The 27004-nt window shown below is 39.2% G+C and overlaps 3 protein-coding genes and 1 long non-coding RNA gene across 7 annotated transcripts; 1 reads left to right on the top strand and 3 right to left on the bottom strand.

The window, feature by feature from the left end:
- Positions 1 to 73: 73 nt before the first annotated feature.
- On the bottom strand, positions 74 to 8265 carry LOC5518789. Of its 2 annotated transcripts, none has more exons than XM_048722003.1 (10): positions 7829 to 8265; positions 6718 to 6784; positions 5903 to 6025; positions 4477 to 4520; positions 3867 to 3959; positions 2786 to 2953; positions 2197 to 2269; positions 1484 to 1546; positions 1136 to 1210; positions 74 to 655 (listed from the first exon to the last, which is right to left on the bottom strand). In XM_048722003.1, the coding sequence occupies exons 1-10, from the start codon at positions 8263 to 8265 to the stop codon at positions 491 to 493; spliced, it is 1308 nt and encodes a 435-aa protein (XP_048577960.1). In that variant the 3' UTR covers positions 74 to 490. The 2 variants fall into 2 exon arrangements, with proteins under 2 accessions (XP_048577960.1, XP_048577961.1); XM_048722004.1 differs by lacking the exon at positions 7829 to 8265 and adding an exon at positions 7452 to 7596.
- LOC116608925 lies at positions 7800 to 8371 on the top strand. Its single transcript, XR_004292783.2, has 2 exons — positions 7800 to 7916; positions 8019 to 8371. It is a non-coding gene; the product is annotated as an uncharacterized LOC116608925 (long non-coding RNA).
- Positions 8372 to 9632: 1261 nt separating this feature from the next.
- Positions 9633 to 18531, bottom strand: LOC5518831 (Golgi-associated PDZ and coiled-coil motif-containing protein). 3 transcript variants are annotated; one of them, XR_007306565.1, is made up of 9 exons: positions 18280 to 18531; positions 15688 to 15852; positions 15032 to 15207; positions 14238 to 14523; positions 13499 to 13755; positions 12630 to 12719; positions 11946 to 12285; positions 11275 to 11336; positions 9633 to 10962 (listed from the first exon to the last, which is right to left on the bottom strand). XR_007306565.1 is itself a non-coding variant. In XM_032363579.2 (8 exons), the coding sequence occupies exons 1-7, from the start codon at positions 18493 to 18495 to the stop codon at positions 11952 to 11954; spliced, it is 1524 nt and encodes a 507-aa protein (XP_032219470.1). In that variant the 5' UTR covers positions 18496 to 18531; the 3' UTR covers positions 9633 to 11336; positions 11946 to 11951. The 3 variants fall into 3 exon arrangements, 2 of the variants coding, with proteins under 2 accessions (XP_032219470.1, XP_032219468.1); XM_032363579.2 differs by having other exon boundaries at positions 9633 to 11336; XM_032363577.2 differs by having other exon boundaries at positions 9633 to 12285.
- A 3476-nt stretch (positions 18532 to 22007) lies between these two features.
- Positions 22008 to 25878, bottom strand: LOC5518788 (threonylcarbamoyl-AMP synthase). The gene is made up of 4 exons (XM_001638661.3): positions 25606 to 25878; positions 24746 to 24950; positions 23199 to 23570; positions 22008 to 22657 (listed from the first exon to the last, which is right to left on the bottom strand). The coding sequence occupies exons 1-4, from the start codon at positions 25637 to 25639 to the stop codon at positions 22594 to 22596; spliced, it is 675 nt and encodes a 224-aa protein (XP_001638711.2). The 5' UTR covers positions 25640 to 25878; the 3' UTR covers positions 22008 to 22593.
- Between the last annotated feature and the right edge of the window lie 1126 nt (positions 25879 to 27004).

Raw genomic sequence — 27004 nt, 5'->3', positions numbered from 1 at the left:
CCCCCTAACCCACACCCCCCTCTTAGAGATCGGGGATACGCTAATCTTAAGCCAGTCAATTAAAAAAATCACCCAAATGTTAACTTTTTAATGCTCTTCTAATATTTACTATTTACAATGGCTTATACATTATATAGATGTCAAACCTGCTCTACGTGTATGTATAGGTGCGTGTATGTGAAACCTGTTTTACGGAAAACAAACCTGTTTTGAGGGTATTCAAACCTTTACTGCATATTGGTCGCGCTTCAGTCGCCATGTTTTGAAAGCTCGTCTTTGAAAGACATTCGTCCTAGGGTTGTTATGGTTTCTAACGCATATTTGACTGCCTTATAGACGTTTCTCAGTTGCCATGGTTTCAGACTCGCCTTCAACTGCCCATTGCTCGTGAATTTAGTTTTTTCATGCTTTCAAAACTCGTCATTCACTACCTAATGGTCATCGGTTACTTCACAGCTAGACTTTCCCAAATTGTGGTGTCGTCATGGCATTAAAGCTCGTCACGGTCCGCGTGATGTTCGTCAAACGCGATGTCTTGGTAGACCTCTTCCTCATTCTCTGTCTCACTTTCTGCATCCCTGGCCGCTTGCTTTTCTGAGTCTTCGTTCACGAGTTTTATCATGTCGTTGAGCAAAAGGCGGATTAGCTCCCAGTCCTGTGTGCAGAGAAAGAAAACGTAAAGGATGGTGCTCAAACACCTTGGTATTGTTTAAATCTAAAATACAACGTTTTGCTGTCAAAAGAAAACTTCTTTATAATTTATTGAAGATATTTCACTGTTAATTACTCATTTACTTGCTTGAATAAGCAAATAAATAAAGAATAATGAATTGAATGCTTCGTGTGACTTTGTAAAGTGTGGGAGCGTAAAATGGCGGTGTGCTTGTCTAAATGGCGCCCCAGTTGATATCTTTGGCAGGTCGTGGGACCCGTTTAACGCCCATTTTTTATTCCCTTAAGCATCCCCCCCCCCCCCCACACACACACACACACACACACAATAATTAAACTTTTACTGACTTTTTGTCAACAGAACTCTACATCGCCAGTTTGCACCCAGCACAGCAATGATCGGCTCGCGCTAGCCTAAATCACATCGACTCGTTATCTGTTATAGATTACAGCCATAAACTACCTTGTTATCGAGCCTGTTGACATCGTCAGTCGTGATCTCCTGGTCAGCGGTGTACTGATCAAGAAGAATGAACATCTGGCCAAGACCAAACAACAATAAGCGATACAGTAATTGGATGAATTGATCCATTTTACCATTTTACAGGATATAACCAAGCCAAACTGTTAGCAGTGTTGATCACGCTTGAAATTGTAGATTTTTGATTTTGGTAGTAAAATTAATTCTCAGGACTGTTTCCTGGAGAAACCTTTTGTAGCCTAACCTCTCCACCCCTGTTAAATTCCCCTCCCCCTCCCCCCCTACGTCGCCCCTCCCTTACACACACACGGCCCATAGCAAAGTATTGACCTTCCTGATAACCGTCTTGACGTCTTCAGACATCTCCACGCCCGGCATTATGATGTCCGTTTGCTGCAAAACGATGAAAGTGTCATCATGTATTAACAGTGTCACCATGTATTAACAGTGTCATCATGTATTAACAGAAAACCTCTATCATAGACGCGGCGCGTAAATGTTAATACATTAATGTAGTTTTTATCACAGAGAGGAAAGGATGGAACATAAGCGACCATATCTATGACTAAACCTTTTTCATCTAAGGCCGTAGTATCGTAGTAGGGCGTTTGACAAAGACTCTCTCCAACAACTCACAACCTTGTTGTTGCCAGATCTAATACTACATGTTATAGTTTCAAGTTATTATTTTTACAGTTTAGCTATTATTTTCAAAACTGATAAATCATTACTAATGATTGCGACCAGAAGAACTAGGCAGCGCTACGGAATTCTTTATACGCAAACTTATGAATATGGCATCTTTACAAATGCTACTTCTTATACAGTCATTCCTAATATTAATAGAGGAGAGAAGGGAGGGCAAGGTTAAGTCATTTCCTATTTTTGGTGGAGTTGGGCAAAGTTCAGTCACTTCATATATTTGGGGTAAAGTCTCCATTATCTTTCATGCGTCATTCGTGAAATCCAGACTCCGATTTCCCTCCCCTGGTCCCATCTTGCATTAACCCCCCCCCCCCCCCCGTTTTGAGCTTCAAGCTCACCGCTTTAAATGTTTCTTCGAGTTTTTCAAGAGTTAGCGGTCCTACACGGCGTATTGCGTGGGTGATGCGATTTCTACAAAGTAAGAAACCTGTGAGTGAAGATAAAAAAAAAATAATAATAATTGTATAAATATTACCTATTATGACAAATACTTTTATATAGCCATAGTCGCAATGTCATAGCATGCCAAATCTAAAATCAATATCACATAAAGCCGAACTCGTTACGCCACCCCCTAGAATCCAAAAGCCTTGTCTAGTTTCGGAATAGCGCGATGTTAACCAAACCATATAATCAAAACAGCCCAAAAAATTGATTAACAACCCATTACTCCCAAATGGGACAAAAGTTTTATATTCTAGGAGGTCGTCTAACAACGATTTAGCACACAATTAAAACTATTTTTTCTACATAATAAATATTTTTTCATGTTAATCATGCAAAATCGTTTCTTACGACCATTCTATACATGCGCCTCGTACATCTTTGCTACAAACTCGACGTCCTCCACACTTATATTCCCATCAACATCAATTATCATCACCATCATCATCGCCATGATTATCTCCATCCCAGGTCGTTACTTACTTGATCATTCTATACTGCGCCTCGTACAGCTTGCCGAATCCTACAAACTCGACGTCTCCCAGACTTATATTCCCATCCTTGTAACATGAGCTGTAGTCAATTGTCAGGTTCGTCTTCCACCAAACATTCACTGCAACATTACTACCATAAGAAGTGACTTGATGGACCCTAAACACAGAAATAGAAACAGAAATAGTGAGTGGTGGCGAATGGTCCCTAGAAATATTGATTTTCTCGCCAAATGTTTAGACGTCTCGATTTCTCGGATTTTAGAATGGCAAGATCTCATTTTCTCGGATTTTCAAAACGGCTGATTGACCATTTTCCACCCCTATTGTGTATTTTCAGAAGTTATTCCTCTCCCTCCCCCCCCCCCCCCCCCCACGGAGGCCCAGCCCTGTATCGGAAAAAAACATCATTTTTTACCCCATTGAAGGTAGCTCAGCTCAGATCGAAATACAAATCTCAACTGTCGTATTATTGGAACGCTATCTTATAAATTCCCAAATGTATAGACTGCAAATTTGAAGTAAAATGCGTCGCATATCGAAACAACGGTATTTAGAGATCAAGTTACATTCATTCGTCCAGATTAGTCCTGGACGCATCAATACAATGCGTGCCTGGATTAGAGGCAAATATCGTGCACATGCCACCGAGAATCCCCTGAAGCTTAGACTAAAGCAATGCAAAAACTTGTGAATGATGTACCTGGTATTTGGCGAACGGCGAACGGCGAACGGCTCGCCCAAAACCGCGGCAATGCGTCCTTAAAGCCGCGTTGTCATCAGTTTACTTCCGGTCGATTTCAGGAAAACGCGAAAAATATTTTAAAATTGTGACAACAATGTATCTATTGGAAGTTTTTTTGAGGGTGTGACTAATAATTTAGAGCGGATGCTTCTTTTGTCTCTTGTCGATTGAGGTTTTCTTGGCCCTCCGAAAGTAAACTGGTGACAATACCGCTTAGTCCTATGTCCATGAAGGCACTTGGATCTACCCATGAATAGAAATGTCCCCTTCTCGGACTAGCCCGCGCACTTATACAAAGAGGAGAGCGTCATCGCTTAGTGCCACTCACCACAGAAAGGGCAGGTATAAGCAATCGCCCTCCTTGACAACAACATGCCAGTGCTCCAAGTTATACAGACCTGGAAACTTGTCTAAATCAACCCTGGAAACAAATAGTACATGTTAAGAAATCGACCATTGACAACCATTTCACAGCAAAAACAAAATCCCTTATTTGACTCTGGAGAGAGTACTCACAGTGATAGACTAAACCTTCTATGCACATCGGCTGAGGAGCAGAGCCGTAGCAGGATAGGTAAGATTTAGGGGGGAGGCGCAATACAGAAACATTAGGAAAATATTGGGGGGGCACGTGCCCCCAAAGCGCCAACCCCTGCTACGACCATGAGGAGGATACTTAGGCCCAGGCTTTGAGACCTCTGAAACCTACAATTCTAAATCAACAACACTGCAAAGCTCGAAACAACTTGAATTTTATTTAAACAACGAAGGTGAGCTTGTGGTCTGGGAACATGTGCTATGTCAGAGCCGTAGCAGGCCACGTAAGATTGGGGGGGGGGGGGGGGGGGCACATGCCCCCAGTGCCCAGCCCTTGCTACGGCCCTGTATGCTATGTATGCTTGATAAGAACAATAAGCATAAATATTTATTGCACATACTTGTCAATATCAACTCCAGAGAAACCCATCTCTGTAACATTTACCTGAAAATTATCATTAAAATTAGTAGTTAACATAACAGTAATTATTATCACATAAAACACAAAGCTTAATCGTCACAATCACTATCAGCAACACTAAAATCACATCATCACCATCATCATCATCATCGCCATCGCCATCGCCATCGCCATCGCCATCGCCATCGCCATCGCCATCGCCATCGCCATCGCCATCGCCATCGCCATGCCATCGCCATCATCATCATCATCATCATCATCATCATCAAAATTCACATTAAACACAGTAGCGGATCTAGGGGGAGGGTTTAGGGGGTTTAAACCCCCTCCCCCCCCCCTTTGGGCTGCCAGAAAGCCATATATAACCAAAAAATAATTGATTGGACAGGGTGTTGGTGTGATTGGACAGGGTGTTGGTGTGATTGGACAGGGTGTTGGTGTAGTGGAACAGGGTGTTGGTGTAGTGGGACAGGGTATTGGTGTAGTGGAACAGGGTGTTGGTGTAGTGGGACAGGGTATTGGTGTAGTGGGGCAGGGTGTTGGTGTAGTGGGACAGGGTATTGGTGTAGTGGAACAGGGTGTTGGTGTAGTGGGACAGGGTATTGGTGTAGTGGGACAGGGTGTTGGTGTAGTGGAACAGGTTGTTGGTGCAGTGGGGCAGGGTGTTGGTGTAGCAGAACAGGGTGTTGGTGCAGTGGGGCAGGGTATTGGTGTAGTGGAACAGGGTGTTGGTGTAGTGGGGCAGGGTGTTGGTGTATTGGAACAGGGTGTTGGTGTAGTGGAACAGGGTGTTGGTGTAGTGGGACAGGGTATTGGTGTAGTGGAACAGGGTGTTGGTGTAGTGGGACAGGGTATTGGTGTAGTGGGACAGGGTGTTGGTGTAGTGGAACAGGTTGTTGGTGCAGTGGGGCAGGGTGTTGGTGTAGCGGAACAGGGTGTTGGTGCAGTGGGGCAGGGTGTTGGTGTAGTGGGACAGGGTGTTGGTGCAGTGAGACAGGGTATTAGTGTAGTAGAACAGTGTGTTGGTGTAGTGGAGCAGGGTGTTGGTGTAGTGGGGCAGGGTGTTGGTGTATTGGAACAGGGTATTGGTGTAGTGGGGCAGGGTGTTAATGTAGTGTGACAGGGTGTCGGTGCAGTGAGACAGGGTATTGGTGTAGTGGGGCAGGGTGTTGGTGTAGTGGGGCAGGGTGTTGGTGTAGTGAGACAGGGTGTTGGAGTAAGGCAGGGTGTTCGTGTAGAGAGACAGGGTGTTGGAGTGAGACAAGGTATTGGTGTAGTGAGACGGGTGTTGGTGTGTAAGTGGAACAGGGTGTTGGTGTAGTGAGACGGGTGTTGGTGTGTAAGTGGAACAGGGAGTTGGTGTAGTGGGGCAGGGTGTTAGCAAGGTGTTGAGTGCTATGCCTCACATTATCCATGTGCCGCTTGTCAACAAGGTAGACCTCCTTGCTACCCCTGAGAGAACAGATGATGTTTTCAGAGTAATCGCTGTGAAGTACTGACTTTGTGCCTCCACTGCTGAACCACATAATCTATAACAGGCGATAAAAAATATTAATTATGGTGGAGTGCTAGCAGATAATTATGAACAACCTATTAAGGCCGTAAGGACATTACATTACCACATAATCTATAACAGGGATAAAAAATATTAATTATGGTGGAGTGCTAGCAGATAATTATGAACAACCTATTAAGGCCGTAAGGACATTACATTACCACATAATCTATAACAGGCGATAAAAAATATTAATTATGGTGGAGTGCTAGCAGATAATTATGAACAACCTATTAAGGCCGTAAGGACATTACATTACCACATAATCTATAACAGGCGATAAAAAATATTAATTATGGTGGAGTGCTAGCAGATAATTATGAACAACCTATTAAGGCCGTAAGGACATTACATTACCACATAATCTATAACAGGCGATAAAAAATATTAATTATGGTGGAGTGCTAGCAGATAATTATGAACAACCTATTAAGGCCGTAAGAAAATTACATTACCACATAATCTATAACAGGCGATAAAAAATATCAATTATGGTGGAGTGCTAGCAGTAACGACATTACACTTGGGTAAAGGACCATGGGTCTACATTGGTTTAATTAACCTATCAGATATTAAACAGAAATTGTCTGTTGTGTCTGTTTCCAGAAAGAGTTTAGGGGGAGGAAAGTAGCACAAGAAGAAATTTTGGGGCTTAATTATACATACATTCTCCACAAGGTTCTCCTTGGTGATATCTGGACAAGCTATACAGGAGGGAAGGTAGATATCTTTTCTGTGGAACAAAATAAAACATTTCGGTGTCAAGCATTGAGCAAAACACCATATTTAAATGGGTGGACTTTTTATACATAGTTTTAATCACTGCTACATACTCCTAGCTAAAATAATAAATTAGAAAAAAAAAAATTTCCACAGTGCTCTTTAATATTGTTCATATTATCTATAATATGCGATTCTAAAAAAAATGCTTTAAAATAAGGTTAAAAGCGTTTTCCAATTCTCATTTAAAAAAAAAAAATCTTTTCTGGCAGAAAAGCATAATAATCAAGATTCTCAGGTTTAAAAATGTGTATATCTTTGTGACAAAAATAAAACATTTCAGATAGGATAATAGGAAATGAAAGAAAAGCTAATATCCTTGACATCAGGATGTTGTATTTTTCTCATTTAACAAAAAAAAGCAGAACGTGCTTTTTCTGTGACGGTGCATTAACAAATGATTAATCGCATTTTACTCTGTTAATGACTGTTTTTGTTGTGCAGATACAAACAATCTTCCAAGACTAGGACATATATATATATATATATTTGCTTTTTAGAAGATCACGCATTATTATTATTATTATTACAAAAGTCCGTGACACAATTTTATAAGAAATTAAAAAAAAATTCTGAAATGAAACTGAGCTTCTCTTTTCTAATTATGGCATAATTTTCACCTGCGCGAAGCCATTTTGTAGTTATTCAAGAGGCGGTGAATACTAAGTGGACCTGCTTCCTTGTTAAATATCCTGTGGGCTTCAAGACCCAATTATTAACTTATCAGAATGACACCTCTTAAGCCATTTTTCATAATGTTGGTGCATTTCAAACCTAAATGCCTGACAATTCAATTAAATGGCGAGGTAGGAGAGGGAAACTGTAATAAATGGGCTTCTGGGGAGCATTAAAATGGCATTTTTTATGATCAAAACAAAACGTCACATTGAAATTAATTCGCAAAACAATTACCTAAAAATGCAAAGAATAATCGAAGTTTAACTCATGAATTCAGATAAATGGAAATAAACTGAATAAATAAGCAAAATAATCTTACCTTAAAAAATCAGGAACTGAATTTACCATGTATATATTGTCTTGTGTGTATCTGTCAACGAAACTGCTGAACGGAATATCTTCACCTGGTAGGCTACGATTTTCTTTCTTTTCACGCTCGATTGCAATCTTGAATTCGTTGCTCTCCCTAAACGATTTGAAATAGTTATCGTTCCATCTTTCAAATGCAGGATATCGCTTTGCTCCCCCGGAAAACAAGACTGGTTTTGCGGGGATCACAAAGTTTGTAAAGAACTCCTGGGGCGAAGGAAATCCTTGAAAAACCTCCACCGAGTTGCGTCTACCAAATGAGAAGATCGGCTTAAGATGTCCCTCGAGATTTACAGCATTCTCTGATTTTATTAGCGGGAATAAAAGCGTGATTCCTACTAATAAACTCATAGCAGACTTGGGTTTCAGCGCACAGAAGAAAGCCATGAATGCGTGTTTAGAAGTCAAACGGAAGTAAATAAAACAGAACAGTGTCAAACTACCACAGGGGTACCACAACTGGAAGCTGAATAAAAAAACAGGGTAAAAAATATATCTTGACTTTGTTTGTCTGCATTTTATGTCCCCCCTCCAAAAAAATTAATAATAAGTAATAATAATAAATAATAATAATAATAATAATAATTTCAATATCTACATAATAATAACAATATAAAAATTATCCGAAAACTTTGAACTATTTACACGTCTATAAGGTATATTAAAATAAATAAATAACTAGTAATGTAAGAATATTCTTCTTGTAAAAATAATTGTCAAAGTTCCTATTTAATTGCTCCTTCGGCTATCTCGACATCTACATCAGAATTCCTTAAATCCCAGGACAAACTTTTCTAACGTATCTTGACCCTCGCAGACAGATCAACGCCGATCTCAGCAGTGCAAATGATACCCTTGCGCGGATCCAGGCGATTGTCCTAGAGTAGTCCTCTCCTTTCTTGATTGCTATTAGTTCGGCTAGGCGACTGTGGAACATCAGACATTCCTTCCCCATTCCTCCTGTGGTCGTAATTACCAGGGGTGTTAATGATCCCTGCTCGATATTAAGAACTCTACTTGTGTATTGCCGCTTATTCTCATTCTCATGCATACGTTAGATCTGTTGTGGTTCCAGGTCCCTGTAGCTTTCAGCATTTGGGTGGCAAACCCTGACATCGAAAAAGGCTGATTGCTGTGGCTCCCAAAATCCATGTGCGTGTATATACAGTCTGGCGTCTCTCGCTGTGTTAGACCCTCTTGTTAACTGCTCCCCTGATATATCTTGGAGCACTGGTTCAGTAACGACATCTTTACAAACTATGCTCACAAGCTCCGCTTCCAGATCCCTCAGTTCATTATGTCTCAGAATGACAAATCCGCCCCTCTTACATATCATGGCGTGGTCAACATTGAACACCTCTCTGCACACACAGTTGGATGGAATAATAATAATAATAATAATAATAATAATAACAACAACAACAACAACAACAACAACAACAACAACAACAACAACAACAACAACAACAACAACAACAACAATAATAATAATAATAATAATAATAATTATAATAAATATAATAATTATAATAATAATATTATTATAATCATTAATAATAATAATAATAATAATAATAATAATATTATTATTATAATCATTAATAATAATAATAATAATAATAATAATAATAATAATAATAATAATAATAATAATAATAATAATAATAATAATAATAATAATAATAATAATAATAATATTTTATTATAGAGAAACACTTCCATGAGAGATCAGGAGTTCAACATAAAAAAAAAAACAATTTAAAGAATAATTTTATTCTAAATAAGCTACAAAATCTGCTTACATATTTGATTCATGTTATGCATTTCATGCAATCGAATACAAAATATTTCCTTCAAGCTCATTTGCTTTTAACAATTTTTCCTCATTAGTAATATTTATGAACTGTAAGCCTGATTTATCAGACGGCACGTGATTGTTCGTTTCACTTCCTCAAAAAGGGAGAGGAAGTGAAATGAACGATCATGTGCAGTCGGATTAATAAGGCTATTTAAATGTAAGCCATAAAATAATTTCCATGGTAGATTTAGTAGACATTAGTTGCCATTATTTCCCTCATTGAGTAGATCATTTGACTGCCAAACAGATGTCTTGTTATTGAATAATCACCAAATCTTAAATCTTACCCTGTGCACCCCCTCTCTTTCATCAAACCTCGTGACTAAACCAGTGTGCATATATTATACATTTTTCATCCATGCCACCCTTAGAGCTAAACTAGACTTTCCGTGCTACTGCTGTTAAGTTATGTACAGTAGATCCACGATGTCAATACAATGCTCAATGTTGCTCCACTATGTGGTGATGTCAATACAATGCTCAATGTTGCTCCACTATGCGGTGATGTCAATACAATGCTCAATGTTGCTCCACTATGTGCTGATGTCAATACAATGCTCAATGTTGCTCCACTATATGCTGATGTCAATACAATGCTCAATGTTGCTCCACTATATGCTGATGTCAATACAATGCTCAATGTTACTCCACTATGTGCTGATGTCAATACAATGCTCAATGTTGCTCCACTATATGCTGATGTCAATACAATGCTCAATGTTGCTCCACTATATGCTGATGTCAATACAATGCTCAATGTTGCTCCACTATATGCTGATGTCAATACAATGCTCAATGTTGCTCCACTATATGCTGATGTCAATACAATGCTCAATGTTGCTCCACTATGTGCTGATGTCAATACAATGCTCAATGTTGCTCCACTATGTGCTGATGTCAATACAATGCTCAATGTTGCTCCACTATATGCTGATGTCAATACAATGCTCAATGTTGCTCCACTATGTGCTGATGTCAATACAATGCTCAATGTTGCTCCACTATGTGCTAATGTCAGTACAATGCTCAATGTTACTCCACTATGTGCTGATGTCAGTACAATGCTCAATGTTGCTCCACTATGTGCTAATGTCAGTACAATGCTCAATGTTACTCCACTATGTGCTGATGTCAATACAATGCTCAATGTTGCTCCACTATATGCTGATGTCAATACAATGCTCAATGTTACTCCACTATGCGGTGATGTCAATACAATGCTCAATGTTACTCCACTATGCGGTGATGTCAATACAATGCTCAATGTTGCTCCACTATATGCTGATGTCAGTACAATGCTCAATGTTGCTCCACTATGTGCTGATGTCAATACAATGCTCAATGTTACTCCACTATATGCTGATGTCAGTACAATGCTCAATGTTGCTCCACTATGTGCTGATGTCAATACAATGCTCAATGTTGCTCCACTATATGCTGATGTCAGTACAATGCTCAATGTTGCTCCACTATGTGCTGATGTCAATACAATGCTCAATGTTGCTCCACTATATGCTGATGTCAATACAATGCTCAATGTTGCTCCACTATGTGGTGCACAGCCTCCACGAGATCATTTGCACAAACATCTGCAAGGTTTCTGTAGAAGTCACACAAAAACATTCAACACATGTTTTTTAGGTTGATATAGTACTCCGCTATGTAAAGTGATCCATGCTTATTACACCATTATAGTGTTCCTTGAAGGTTTGTGCAGAAGATCGGCATGTCGATTTGATTTATATGGTCCATCGTAATGTTTGATGTGTTTCGTGTTTAACATCATCATAGTGTAGAAGTTGAAAGAACTCCACAATGATAGATTTATAGTTTTATGTTTGGAACCAAAAAGTACTCCCCAAAGCAAAGTCAAGAGAATTCAAATAGTCAACCCATTTAACTTCAAAATTCAAAGATGATACAAAGACATAACATGATCTGAATGGGCCACTTTGTCTTGTAAGAAGAAGCACAAGATCTTCTTTTATTCCCAGGCAATCCACTATTCCAATAATACATCAATCCCCTTTAAACCTTACAGTGTAGACTGCTAGCTTAAATGCTGACCACCATGGTAAAAAAGAAGAATTTATGATGGCGAAAAGAGCACTCCATTTTAAGCATTGCTAGGGCCAAATAGAGTAATGTTACCAGTTTTCATTCCACCCCATTGGCACCGTGTAGGAGATAGCTACAGGATTGATGTTACCAGAATTTATGATGGCGAAAAAAGCTCTCCGCCTTCAACATTGCTCGGAGGAGGGACGTAATAAGATGGAGTAATGTTCCCAACGTTCATCCCACTCCTTGGAGAAACTGGCGACGGAGATGATTGTGAGCTTGTTGGTGTCATTTGCGATGAAGACTTTGCTTGACTTGATTTGGGTAAATAAAGGTCCTTAGGTGTGGAGGGTGGGGTAGTGTTTTGTAAGGGCACAACTGTCTCTGTGGGTGGGGTTGTATTGTTCATCTGCTGCGCAATGCCGGGATGGCTAGGTAGGTAGGGTAACGTCGAGGCAAGCTGGTTAGATGGGTTGCTAACCCCATTTCTAAAACAAAAAAAAAAACAATAATAATTTTTAAAATAGTGGCAATAATAATATAATTAACACATGGTTATAGTGATGGTGATAATGATCATGTATGGGGGCATGTGAGCCTTGCCCAATATTTAAAAAAAATTATAAGCAAATGACCAGTAGGAGTGTGGCTGCGCCCCCAATGATATATATATATTATGTGTTTCTGTATTGTGCCCCCCTCTCCCAATAATTTAAGGCTTGCTACAGCTCTGTGCAAATGATAAGGATGATAATGATAATGGTGATGATGGTGGTGATGGTGATGACGATGATAATGAAACGGATAGAAAGGCAAACAGTTCTTCACAAACCTCATGGAATCTCCAGGAGAGTTTGTCATGAAGACGTCTCCATTTGCTAGTTCCCGGGCGGGGTCCTCTGTCTTTCCAAGCATGCTGTATCTATTGAATAAAATCAACGGAATCATAATCTTACAACAATTCTCAGTACTTTTTATACTCCCTTTAGGTTGGTAACACATTTTAAAATAGCTTCCAACCCCCTCCCCTAAAGAAACTGGGCTACCAAAAGCCAAAATGTAGCCCCCCCTTCTCAACACCTCTATTTGAGCATATAAATATGATGTATTCTGCACTTAAAATTTATAAGAGTTGCAAGAATGAAGTGACAGGTACAGGGAGGGGAGGTTCAGGTACAGGGAGGGGAGGGGAGGTACAGGGAGGGGAGCAGGTACAGGGAGGGGAGGTACAGGTACAGGGAGGGGAGGGGAGGTACAGGGAGGGGAGCAGGTACAGGGAGGGAAGCAGGTACAGGGAGGGGAGCAGGTACATGGAGGGGAGGTACAGTACAGGGAGGGGAGGGGAGGGGAGGTACAGGGAGGGGAGCAGGTACAGGAAGGGGAGCAAGTACAGGAAGGGGAGGTACAGGTACAGGGAGGGGAGCAGGTACAGGGAGGGGAGCAGGTACAGGGAGGGGAGGTACAGGTAAAGGGAGGGGAGGTACAGGGAGGGGAGCAGGGCAGTGCCTTTTCCTTTGGTCTGAAATTCATAAAAGAAAATGCATGGGACCTAAAATACACAACTTTACCTCCCAACATACAGTATACTGCACTGTATGTTTTAGATATTGTTGCTCCCCATTTGTCTGTGCGGAGACCACCTTCAAGAAATCCTGAATCTGTTTCTGCTGAGATTAGTAAAACTACTTCTAAAGTGCTTACCTCCTTGTGTCGTCCTCCTCCCATGCATCCTCTTCCTCGTCGCTGGAATCATCAGGAGCTACATACAGCACCTCCATAGTGATTTCACCATGTATACTTGACAGAATCTTTACTGCATCGTTATGCTTGGCATCTTGTAAGTCTATGCCATTAACGGCAAGTATTGCATCACCGACGTACAGGCCACCGCATCTTGCAGCTGGCATGCCGTCATGTATCTCTGATATCAGGATGGGGACTCCGTGCTCTTTTCCTCCCTAATAAACAAAATAAATGTTCAAGAAATAAGTCAAATCTCTTGTTAGAGATTGGAAAGTAAAAATCAGATGAATTTTTCCAGAATATATTTCTCCCAGCAGACAACAACTGAGTGATTCTCAAGTTACAGGAAAAAAAGATGTTTATCAATATTTAATTGCCAACTAATGAGTTAATGTGATTTCCAACTCGAATATCAAGAGACTCATATCATTGTTATTGGCTAGTATAATAATGACATGCCACTCTTCTGACAAGGTTTGTGCTATTTCAAATAGAGCTACTGTGAACCTTGTAGCGTGATACCAAATAAAAGAGAGGTAATGAAGCCTTAATCAGCAACTGTTATCCCTTTGTTTTCAATTGCAGTATTTACAAAATATAAAACTACAAAATAACCAAAACTAAGTAGTTTCATCTTCGGCTACAGTATTTTATTGTTAGGGATTCTTGATACAGTAAGTAAGAATAAAAAGCTTACCGTTATTGATATCCCTAAACCTTCAGTTTTGTCTTTGTTGACTATAACTGTTCTAGGCTCCCCTATCCCCCGCCGTTTCCGCGATATCGAATCTGCATCCTCATCATTTTCCGTTGGTTCTGGGGGCGGTGGCTGGGGAGGCTTGTTACGAGGGTCCTTACGCCCCCTGCATGCTCGTATAACAGTTTTATGTCTGTGAAGATGGATTTCAGCTTCGATCTGATTCCATAATTTGTCGTGCTCTGCTCCTCGCATGTCACGCCCTAATAATTGAATCTGCTGTATTCTGCAAAAATTGGGAAAAGATGTTAGAGGAGTTGTACTTCATTTTTTCATGCAATAAGGTGGGTCACAACCGCCACTTGTTTTGTACTGGTCTCCCAAATTGAATCAGGATAAAATTTCTCCACGTTAAAATCCCCGAGTAAATGTATGTGAGATGGCTAATGTTTGGAGGAAAATAACAGGTGGTAATCTCAACAACAAATTGCACAACATAAACCTGATAATGAAAATTAATATACATTTCTTATAACCCTTCTGTGCCAATGAGATCCACAAAAAAATCATAAAATGATGTAGTGTTTTACTCTGCTACAAATTGATGCTTGTGATGATTCTCATGATGATGATAATGATGATGATAAAGGTAGTGATGACAATCACAATGGTAGTTGATGAAATTGATGATAATATGGTGATGACTTTTATCTGCCTAATAGGCAACTGTTTCTATCATTTTAGCCTGTTTGCATTTGCTAAAATGCAAATTCCCATTACAAGACAGCACTTACCTTCCAGCCAATTCCTTGTCGAGATATTTAGCAGCAAGCCGAGCACCATACACTTCACCTTGTAAGGAGAAAATATGTTTTCTCAGTGCAGCGTTTTCCTTTTCTAGCTGCCTAACCTGGCAATCGAGCTTAGCCTCCTTCATAGCATCTGCTTTATATTTGGAAATCTCTAGTTCCTACAAATAAAGAAAACAATTGATGAAATCACACCTATTATGCTACAGTAGGTTCGAAAACCTGTCTTACTTGCAATTTCACTATGCGTTGGTAGTAGATCATAATGTTAAATGATTTTTTAATGCAAATAAAGAATACATAGAACACACACAATTAGCTGTCAAATGTTAGACAGAATATAATTAATTTTGTTTTGTATTGCAAACATGTTGAACCAGCTAAAAAAAGAGAAAATAACACAGCCTCATAAATATTTTCCAAATTCTGGACAAATTCACTAAAAGATGTATCACAATTTGTGTGCCTTGCATAAGGACTAAGAGGACTAATAGTCTAGAGGCTTTATTTTATTTTATTGACTACCACCACTTACCGCTTGGCCTGAAAGCAGCAAGTCTCCAGCACACAATGTGAAAAGGACTGTGATCATTTAACTTTTTTCTGAGCAAAAACCAGGTAAGTTAGTCACTTAAACTTACCAATTTGCTTCTTATATTATCTGACTCAAGGTGAGTTCCTGACGTTGTGTGCAGTTGTAATTGAACGGCATGGAGCTGTAATAGCAGATTATTGACCTCTTTCTCTAATACACGTTTAGTGGCTTGTTCTTCCACAACATCATGTCTAAGGGCAACGAGCTCTGCCTAGGAGAAAATAAATATCATTCAAATGTTCTGTCCACAAGAACAATTTATCGAAAAACTCAATGTAGCAGTTACATCTATTCTGAAAATGTTTTTATGATTATTCAATTTCTAATCAATGAAAAATCTACATGTTTCCATTCACCAAAACAAACATCTTACGATAGTAACAATACAATACAATACAATACAATACAATAATTTATTTTCCGTCGATGACGTGAGGAGTGGTCACCCAGTCTCCCGAGCTCGGGGAGCTCATGGTACAAACGCTCGACAACACTACTGACAACGATTACATTACACATAACATAATAATTCTAATTATGGGAAAAAGGGAGAATTTAAATACAGTTGCTGCATTGGCAGCCATGTGGAATGATGTCGGGTAGGTTCTTGCGAAACTCAGAGATGGAATTAGCAGCTTTAGCAGAGTTAGGTAGTTGGTTCCAAAAATGTGATATCAGGTAGTAGAAAGAGTTATGCATATATAACGATTGATAGGATGGCTGTGTAAAATTATACTGTGAAGACTGGGTTACAAAGAAGTTGGCAATATAAGTAGCCTGTTGCATCCTATATGATTTAAAAAATAATAGAAGAGCCTGAACTTGTCGCCTATGCTCAAGTTTACGCATATTGGATATAGCTAAACAGATGACAGTTCCAGTAACGGCAGAAATGTAAAGAAAAGGAGAACAAGAAAGACTCTAGCGATATCCCACATGTTTTAAGCATTTTCCTCTTTTAGTTTGAGTCAAGTTTTTCTTTAAGCTAGGTCAGAAACAAAAGCTTTATTTTGCTAATACATAAGTCTAGAGGTTAAGCAAGCTTGAATAAAAAAGGCGCTTCATTTTTGTTGGTTTTTGGATTTTTTATAAAATTTCCGTCGAAAGAAAATGTCTCGCAGACTGGGGCCAAATTTGGACCGTTGGGAGGCCTGTGGTGACTTCACAACCATGGTACGGCGTGAAATCTTAGTGTTGAATCATATAGGAGATCCGAAGTCAAAGCCCCAGAACTCAGTGGAATAATGGCATCATTGATCGAAAGTACCAGGCCAAGAGGCTTAGAGCTCACAGACCCCAGTGACAATCAAGAGTTCAACAGAAGAAGACAGTAAGGAGTTTGAGATGGTTTTCAAGGAAGGTGGATGCGAGTTTCCGCCATATCACTATCAGAGCGCATGGCAAACTGATCATTGAAGGCTCATCTGGTGAAAAGGAGACACAGCCAAAGCTTTTTATAATACTATAAAACACTGTGAAAATACACAAATGTGAGTTCAGTCTTCTATGGTGAACTCCAGCCGTAAGGAAGTTGATTCTGAACTTGTAAAAGGTGAAAGCATTAAAAAAACCTTGACATTACAGAACTACGGTTTACGAATGGAACTGGAAGTGTTGTTTTCAACGCTGAATGGGAAACTGAAAGACAATGATTCAACTTTAGAGGTACTTTTCGATGAAGTAGCATAGGTTGATAAATATGGACTCGCATGAATCTAGCATGGAGAAGTGGGGTTGAGGTAAATAAAAATGTCTTTTAACTTTCATTAAACCAACACCCTCGATTGCTATTGTTATTGACTTTTCCCGCTTGAAATCTTCTCAAATTTCATTCTTTAATTATTGTCATGTTCTCGATATTATTATAAAAGTAATAAAATGACTTGTACAACTGTTTAGATTCCAGTTCCAGCCATTGGATATTTGATCCTTTCTTGTTGATCTCATTGGATTTTGTTGTTGAACTATTCATTGCCTCGATCGGAGAAAGTCGAAGTCAGAGGAATAAACTATCAGTGAAATCCTAACAGATAGAAATCCGAGGTGGCGTTATAATAACTATCGGTGTGAGTGCTGCGGACAAAAATAAAATGTTGTCATGTGTATTGCATTTTCGATAAAACTGTTTTAAAAGATTGTGCTTTTATCACCATGCTGTGAAGAATTTGTTTGGTAAATCTGAATGCGTAGATCCTTTGAGGCCCAATGCGTTGCCGTTGTGTGAAATACTTGCTTATCCATTTTTGCGTTTTGTATTTTTGAACAAAAGAAATGTATCAATAAAAAAGGAATGACCACTAAAGCCAGGCTGATTCTGTTTTATTACATTCTTTAACTTATATTTAAATAACATCTATAGTAACAAAAACAACTCAACCTCAAAGCATCAAGAAGTGGGAAAAAACAAGTTATTTCACAGTTCAGAATTTCTTTAACCACAACATCAATTGATCATTTCGAAATCAATAATTTCTTTGAATCATTTTTTGCTTCCCATATTTCCTTTACTTGAGAATGAATCGGAGTCATACCACAATAACACGCCCTCTTTTGCTTATTCAAGAGCCTCCGTAAATCTTCTGCATGCAGGCATACTTGTCTTTAAGCACTTTGGCTACTTTTCAACCACTTAACTTACCTCCAACTTTGCGTTTGACTGAAATATTGTTTGAGATTTGTGAACAAGTTGGGCAAAAGCCGAAGAAAGCTGGGTCATTTTCTGTCTTCCATCGTAGGTAATTTCACTCTGGTCCGGATCTATTTCCCCCAGTAGCAGATCGAGGTCCACAAATGCTTTATCGAATTCTTTTTCAAGAAGATCCAGCCACCGAAACATCGACACTGCGACCGCCATCTTGATTTGTGGCAAGCGATGACGTCACATCTCGCGCCTCGTGAGGGATTCTGGGTTTAGATGGTTTCTGCGAAAACACGTTGCCATAGAAGCGCAGGGGCCGACGGTATAAGAAGAAAATTACCACTCGTGAAAGATCCATTATCGTAATTGGTTTATAATGGACCATTAGCTGGTCGCTACCCGCGCGCAGGGGGCTCATTTCGATTCCCATACTGGCTATTTTAAGTAACCACCACCCCACCACTGCGCGTGAGGATTTGCTCCTTTTATTTTGTCCTACTCCCCCGCGGGTTGCGTGTTGTTGTTTTGCCAACTCGATAGCATCCTCGGAAACCCAGGGGTATTTTGCTCTTACGTTTCACTCGCGAGTGAAACGTTAGAGCAAAATACTCCTGGGTTTCCGAGGATGACTCGATAGGAATGACGGAGAGATCATGTTAAATAACTCAGGAGAAAAAAACAAATCTAACTTAAGTAAGCAAGATTGGTGAATATACCCACAGAAAGCTAGATCCCTGAATAATTTGACTGTTTTGTTTGTCTAAGCGGCAAAGTCAAGCCAATCGGAAAGAAAATAGCGACGAGCGATAAAATGGCTTTGATACCGCGTTTGATTCAAATCCGACTCCAGCTTGTATAAAATACTTAATAATAGTTATAGAAATGTCTAGAAAAAACATCGAAGAAGTACAGTAATATCTACCTCTTTATTTTCTCACTATAGAGAAGCTCAGATATTTCAGCTTGCTGGCTTTTATTATCACAAAATGCATTCCCTCGCTACAAGGATAGTTTTATGAAATGTATTTTTCTTGGATTTCTTCCACCGTAATATCCACAAAAATCAATATCATATCTAACTTACAGATTTCGTTTGACCATTAGGACTATTAGGAAGATAATAAATGTTGGGAAACCACGAAGAAGCAGCAAATTGTGTAGTTCCAGAAAATATCCATACCCCCCCCCCCCCCCCCCCCCCCTGTTGAGCGGGTCGGAGGTATGGCCCCCCACCCCTCTGGAATTTCCAGCCCCCTGGAAAAAAAAATAAATACAGTAACTGTTAAGAAAAAGGGCATTTTACACCCCCTCCCATCTGGAAATTCCTTAGCGTTTAAACCTCCCACCCCCGACCCCCGGAATTTCCAATCCCCTCACCGATATCAAGAAAATTTAGCCAAAACTATTTTTCTTTTCGCAGACGCGGTCACTTCCATATAAGGAAACTAATATATTCCTTACATGGAAAACCTGCATGATTATTGTCATTTTTAATGCTGCCGTACCGCAGGTACCAGACCCCTAAAACGACAACGTTTTCTTCATTGGGGGGGGGGGGGGGGGGGGGGTATGGGTATTTTCTGGAACTACACATTAGAGCGGAAGCGGTGTTTGAAGCACGAGGTTTTCTGCTTTTGATTTTGAATGAAGTCTCGTTTGAAATCTTGCAATTCTCGAAGTACTACATCCCCTTAATAAACCGCAACTGCCTGTATCCTTGATGCAAGAATGAAATTTCGATGTTATTATTGGAAACAAAGTGCTTTTTAATTTTTTTTTTTTCGGTTTCAAGTCACAAAACAGCGGCAAACAACAAGATATAAATGCCAAAGCATGGGGGTAGGGCGAGAAAAAATGCTCACGCGAAATGGTGGGGTTGTGGTTACTAAAAATAGCCAGGATGGCAAATGACATGGCGCGCGGGTAACAAAGTGTCCCTCTCTTATCTTATACTCTGTTGCCTAATGTCACCCAAACTTAGCAAGAGTGAAAAACAGAAGTGCACAACAATGATTAACATTGAGGCAAATCCTCGTTTAATCCTTTTTACAATTATTTTCTCATCATCGGTAGTAACATAACAAGGCATGCATCAAGTTTACAGTGTCAACATTCCCTCGCTCGCCTACGCCGACAAGAGACTTGGGGTCTACGCTATCAAGACCGTGTTGTCCCAGAGTCTTATCTCATGCGCTCAAGAGTGCTTGAAGCTCTTCCCGCGCTGCATGCAAATCGTACAATTACATCAACACTACAAGCTTTTGTGAGTTGAACAGTAAGGTTGTGTCGGGAGCACACAACGAGTAAATCAAGCAAACCGCCTTAGGGGCAGTATTTACACAAATACTCGAACAAACGGTAGGGGAAGCTTTTAAGATTTCACATTTTAGGTGTTAAATGAAAAAAAAGAATTGTCAGTTTTAGAAGTTTGATAGAAATTATCGAGTTCAATGGCTGTTTCTAGAATATTGAAATAATTTAATAGCCTTTGCTTTTGATAACTTCTAACAACAAACAATAAATTTCTGTTGACGAAAAAGTACAGTTGTTTCTATAATTTTTCACCTGTCACCCTGTGTACGCCCCTGCATAAGACGACTTACCTCTGACGTCGAACCTCATTTGGAGGTTATTCCAATGTTCTTAAATTTTTAGTGTATACTTATACATGTAAGAATATAATACCCGATGAAATTTTAGGAAGAGAAATACACTAATGATCAATAGCAATAATAAGCCGGTTGTTACTACAGGGTGGTAATGGGTTTTTTCGTGAAACGAGATTTGGCCATTTTTCACTGTCGAGAAACTTGAAATCGTCCATTTCGACGTCCGTGAAACGTGATTAAACCTTCCTCGTGAAACGTGATCTAGAAAGTTCAAGTCTCCGTGAATCGAGTTTTAGCTCAAGTTTTCTCGAGTATGTTGAACTGAGAGTCATGTGACCTTGCCAAAATAGATAGATTTGCATTGTCGTATTCCGTAAACACAAGTATTTTTGGATTTTAGACGTGGTAATACTGTAAAGGCGATTTTTGGACATGATATTACGGTATTTGCGAGTTTTGGAAACGATATTACGCTTTTTGAAAACGCGAAATGTGAAAAGGCCATTTTTCGGTCCGTGAAACGTGATTAAACCTTCCTCGTGAAACGTGATCTAGAAAGTTCAAGTCTCCGTGAAACGCGATCCATGCCCCCCTTTACCACTATGAGCACAATTCGATTCTGTATTTTAGAAAGCATAAGGATTAAAAAAGAAATTTTTTTCTGCCATCTGAGCCTCGACATAATCTAAGCATGTTTTTAAAATTTGGTGAAATCTCAGCCTGGACGCTCTTATAGAAAATGTTCTTAAAAAAAGGTTCTTATAAAAAAAAGAATGAAGTTTCACGTGCACCGTAGCCTGGTGCGGAAAAGATGGAAGAAGAACAAAGAGCTGTGGGAACACACGCCTCTCGGGCAAGAACGTACGAAAGCACTTGCAATTGCGCATGGTCAACTGGAGTCGAACTCGTCTCGTCACATGAGCATGGAGTGGTTTAGACCCCCCTCCCCCTCCCCCTCCCCCTATGGACCCGTCCCTGGAGAAGCAGCAAAGCTTCAGACAAATGCATGTCGCTCGGCCACGGGCCCTTTCCTTCCCCCTTTAGCGCCGCTACGCAGGCGCTACATGTATAAAATTGTAAAACTTAAAAAAATAAAAAATAAAAAAAGGAATGCAATAGTTCTCTTTGAAATGTAAAACAGCCTTAGGTCTGTTTTAGTACAAGGTTTATCAGCAGAGGACAAGACCAAGTATTATCACCAAATGGTTACAATACAGCCCTACAAGTACGGTGTGAAACTCATTTTACAGGAGCAATAGGTTTCTCTCTAGTACAAGCACATAAATATAAAGTGTGTATAACAATTTGGATAAAAATGAACGGTGGTGCATCCATTGCACTCAATCATGTATGTAGAATAATTTCGATAATTGTAATATAGAATTGTCTATTGCATGGTGCATAAATATACAATAATTCTGCTTAAAGAAATGGACATATGTATACTACTGGGCCCGCCTCAGGGACAGTATTTACAAATTAATTGAACTGCTTTTGAAACTGATCTAGATGCATTCTTCAAAGGAAGATAGTATCAGATAAAGTTAAATAATAAAAAATGTGATATAAAATTGTAAATGAATTTAAATGAAAAGTAATTAATCTATGAAGATTAGTATATGCTATGATGTGTGACCCCCTATTCTGAGAATGCTACATCATCAAATATTGTGTGTATCTCAAATCCTGAAACATCCTGCAATTGTTATCTTTCAGTATTTGTAAGACCATACTTTGCTTCAAGGACATCAAGCGTTTGCTGGTATGCACTGTGAATAAAAGCAATGATTTTTGCTTAAGATTTTTGCTATACATATATACTAGAAGCAAATAAATAAACAAATAAATAAAATATAAATAAATAAAAACAATTAAATAAATAAATAAATAAACTGCAGTTTCCAAGTTAGCCCCAAAATCTTTTTTGTACAAAATATAGAGAAGTGACTAATTTACAAACACAAGAAAACAGACTGGTAAATAAGCAGTTGTAAACTGAAGCCATGAAGTTCTGTGAATCTATGAAGGACACAAAGCTTGATTTTGTAGAGAATTTTGAAACACTTTGTAAGGATAAAGTAGATGTAGGATATACTGAGTTTGCTTTCCAGTGTTTGTAAGAACTCATTATTTAACAAACATTATTTATCAAAATACAGTAATATCAAAATTCCATGGGGTACAAAAAGTAGAGATTTTGTCTAGATGGCTAAATCCAAGTTGGAAAATAATATGGTTGGAAAAAAATCTTGCTCGTATTTATTGTTTGTTGCACAGACCGTAATGACAGTAATCAAGAGTTGTTCTCACCTTCCTTCCCTTATGATAGAGAACTGCCCTGGAACAGAGAGGTTTATGACTGTTGAGCCCTGACGACACTCGGGAGAATCCCCAACTGGGCCTCCATCAACAACCAAATCTAAATGAGGCCACAAGCTTTTAAATTCCTCCACTTTCAGGCTGCTCATTGCACTGCTTTGATTGGCACTCGTCAAAGCTATTGGCTCTGCACACGCCTTTGCCAGTTTTTTCACAAAATGGTGATTTGGTATTCTAATACCAATGAGAGTGGTCCCTGGGTTTAGGCTTGGATTCAGCTCCGGTGTGCGCTCAAACACTAGAGTAACTGGACCAGGAAGTAGGTCTGTGAGGATGTCATCAGAAACAGTCACCTTTCCCCACCTGGAAACAGAACAATAAATGTGTCAGTTTTAATTAAGCCATTCCTGAAACAAGGGAGAAACATATATTATGCTTTTTGTTAGACTTGATGTCTTGAATACAGAATAACAAAGTTATAAAGTATTTCCCAGATATCCTTGCATTACTACTTTATAAAAAAAGTAGCTTACAGGCACCGGCAATTCTAGCAATCGTATTTACCACTAACAGCCACAAGAGTAATGCTGATGAGGAGATTCAGATTGCATAAAGTACATACCACATAAATAGAAAACAGGGAATCAACATTATCTTTCTGAAGTGCGATATAGTATTAAAAATTTATTATCAAGTATAATTAAGTCAGGATTACTGTAAGGACACTGCAAAAAGTTTATAAGATATCCTTAGGGGATAGTCCTTAGACCAATGTTCTACTTCTTAATGTGTATATTTTATAATATTTAAATTTTTTGTGTTATATTTTACAATCATATTCATGAAACATAGATTGACCCAATATAATTATATCAGCATTTTCTAAACTCAAAAAGCACAATCACTGACACAATAGTGATCTCCCGATACCGTCAACTCCTACTAAGTTTGATTTCACTTGGAAGTTTGGATTATCAGGAGTAAACTATCAACAGCTAAATATCTAAATAGTGCTTATATCAACATACCCTTAGCACTTCATATTCCAAATCATTTTTATGCAATAAAAAAGAGCCATCTTGGAACTGAAGACTACAAGGACAAGCACGCTCACAGACAAGTCAAATTGATGGCAGAGAAGAGGATAATACAGTACTTTCCACGTCTCAGCCAGGAAGGAACCTGACTATAGGTGAGGGGCCCTATGCTATTGTGATAACACACCCGAAACGATCCCCAAAACTGATCCCTGGAAGCCGGAACAAGTCTTTTAAAATATAAGCCCTTTGGAATTGCAGTATTGGAGAAAGGGAGAAGGGAAAAAAGATGACATGGAATAATAAGCATGCATAAAACATTTTTAGAAACTCAATTAAAAAAGATTGTGAGTACTGTATAAAGGCTTAAATATTTCTATTTATTATATTCCCGGAGTCTGATCGTCTTTGTTGGATAAGGTACGGGATCGCTTCAGGTTCTGGGATCATTCCAGGTCCAGTACAGGCCACCCGGGAATCCTTTAAACCTGTACACTGTACCTTTTGACATCCTCAATATTCCCAACAGCTATAGCCACAGGCTTCTCCTGATGACGACCTTTGATTTCATACAGCTTTTGGACAGCATTACAACTCTGAGTGAGAGCTGCAATACCATATATGGTGTCTGTTGGTAAAGCTATCACATGACCAAGTTTTAATGATGCGACTGCAGCATGTATAAGTTCTTCTTGCTGAGTATCAGCTTTAAAAAAAAAAGATTTTAGGAACTTGTACATTGATAAATCATTAGAGAGAGAATTACACAAATATATAACACAATTTGATTCTTCATTTTAGAACACATCAGACAAACAAAGCAATATTTTGCTGCTATCTGAGCCTCAGCATGTTCTTAAAATTTAATTAAATCTCAGGCAGGACGTTCTTATGAAAAAGGTTCAACAAAATGACAGTGTCTGAGTCTGCCCTTATTCTTCTTATTCTTATTCTTCTTATTCTTCTTATTCTTCTTATTATTCTTATTCTTCTTATTCTTCTTATTCTTCTTATTCTTCTTATTCTTCTTATTCTTCTTATTCTTCTTATTCTTCTTATTATTCTTCTTTTCTTATGAAAAAGGTTCAACAAAATGACAGTGTCTGAGTCTGCCCTAAAGAAGTCTTATTAAAGACGAAAATTTGGCAGAGTCGATTTCCAGTTTTTGGTGTATTTTATTCATTGTTCTGGTACGAGATCGCGACAGTTTGGGCTTTTTGATTCTAACAGTGTAGCAGGGATATACAATTTGGCGAAAGGCATTATGTACAGTAAGTTGCGCTTACAAAAAGATTCCTCCCCGTCCCCATAAAAAAATTGTCAGTGATAAGTATCAAAACCATAGTACATTATGCACTTACCAAATTCGTGAAGCTTGACTATCTTAGGATGCATTGTAAAATGTGTTGCCAAACAAACGGCGAAGACAATAATTCGAATTCTAGAATACAAACGTAGCTACTCGCATGTTATCTCGTGCCGAGAGATAATAAATATACCGTGTGAGTTATACGCTGTTAATTACGGCCATCTACAAACTACTAGAACAAAATGTGCCGCTTTTTGTGTTTCACCTTTGTTGCATCATTTCTTTCACGTGGGGACGCCATTTTGTTCTAAGAGCTGCGGGTAAACTGGGAGCTATAATCACTTACCACAGGGAAACCAACACACTGTCCCGCAGGAAACTCAACTTATACTATAACTACCGTAAATGATCTAAAAATCGATGGCCCGAGAGGGGTCATTGAGAAGATAGGAGGCGTTTATTAGAGAGGGGCGTTCTTTACAAACTAAAACAATATAACAAACCCATGTGCAGTGGGGTCTCAGTCAGGATCACGAAATGTAGCAAGCATTTTTTTACATAAGCAAATCTCACCCAGTAGAAGCCAAACTCAGATTAATCATACTTGATTTGTATTACCGAAATTTCTGGGGTTGACTTTTTGATGATTTTTTTTTTTTTTTTTGAAAATTAACTTGACAGAGACCCCGGGCAATTTTAAATATGGCGTCAACGCAATAAAACGTGCTGGGGACGAGGTTAAAGTTACCTGACGTTTACACGTTCACGACCACGGAACAAATAAATTCTAGATCAGAATTGTTGTTGTTGTTATTGTTTTTTTTTGTGTGTGGAGGAGAACCCGGAAACAAAGCAAATGAGTGCGTAGTCATATTCATCATATGGGAAAAGGATATAGTATTTGACAGCTTCAAAAAAAAAATATCCTTTTTTCGGCAAAAGTGCATCACCTGCACCTACGCTCACTACGGGTGTATTACTTATTTCACAAAAAAAAAACGTTTCTGAGCCTGCGTAGCAAGCGTTTCTTTTTGGCTCAGCGGTAATGGAGAGTAAGCGAAGAGTATGGTCGCAAGAAGAATGGGGACGAAAAAAAGGGGAGAGAGGCGATATAACTCCTCAACTCATTCTTCGCGCGGTCATACTCTTGCTAACAGTCTCTGGGAGGGCTTACGACACACTGACGATTTTGTACGCGTGTATGAGCAAATTCAATCGCCGGCGGCGATCGCTAGCGAGCGAATTTGATCGCCAGTATCTGACGAATCAAACGTCTAGATATTGGCGAATTCATCGCAGCGGTAGCCTGCGTAGCAAGCGTTTCTGTGGGTTCCAGCGCACAGAAACCCCACGAAAGCGAAGGACCGCCCGCTAGCTCCCATTTCTCGCGCGGCCAAAATGGCGGTCTTTCTCTTTCGTTGCGTTTCTTTGCACTGGAAATCCACAGAAAC

The sequence above is a fragment of the Nematostella vectensis genome, chromosome 14 (genome assembly GCF_932526225.1).
Source record: "Nematostella vectensis chromosome 14, jaNemVect1.1, whole genome shotgun sequence".
NCBI lineage: Eukaryota > Metazoa > Cnidaria > Anthozoa > Actiniaria > Edwardsiidae > Nematostella > Nematostella vectensis.
Note: the sequence above shows the minus strand (reverse complement) of the source record. Positions and strands in the feature narration are given on the sequence as shown.

Bases quoted from the DNA above. Each gene is read 5' to 3' on its own strand.
- LOC5518788 (XM_001638661.3), bottom strand. From the start codon at position 25,639: ATGCATCCTAAGATAGTCAAGCTTCACGAATTTG. The intron at 23,571-24,745 runs GTACAGTGTACA...TTCTGTTTCCAG, and splicing joins AATATTGAGGATGTCAAAAG to GTGGGGAAAGGTGACTGTTT. The intron at 22,658-23,198 runs GTGAGAACAACT...TTTTATTCACAG, and splicing joins TCTATCATAAGGGAAGGAAG to TGCATACCAGCAAACGCTTG.
- LOC5518831 (XM_032363577.2), bottom strand. From the start codon at position 18,495: ATGGCGGTCGCAGTGTCGATGTTTCGGTGGCTGGATCTTCTTGAAAAA. The intron at 15,853-18,279 runs GTAAGTTAAGTG...ATTTTCTCCTAG, and splicing joins AGTCAAACGCAAAGTTGGAG to GCAGAGCTCGTTGCCCTTAG. The intron at 12,286-12,629 runs GTTTGTGAAGAA...TTTTTGTTTTAG, and splicing joins TCTCCTGGAGATTCCATGAG to AAATGGGGTTAGCAACCCAT.
- LOC5518789 (XM_048722003.1), bottom strand. From the start codon at position 8,265: ATGGCTTTCTTCTGTGCGCTGAAACCCAAGTCTGCTATGAGTTTATTA. The intron at 6,026-6,717 runs GTATGTATAATT...CGCCTGTTATAG, and splicing joins AGGAGAACCTTGTGGAGAAT to ATTATGTGGTTCAGCAGTGG. The intron at 1,547-2,196 runs GTGAGCTTGAAG...ATCGTTTTGCAG, and splicing joins TCGAAGAAACATTTAAAGCG to CAAACGGACATCATAATGCC.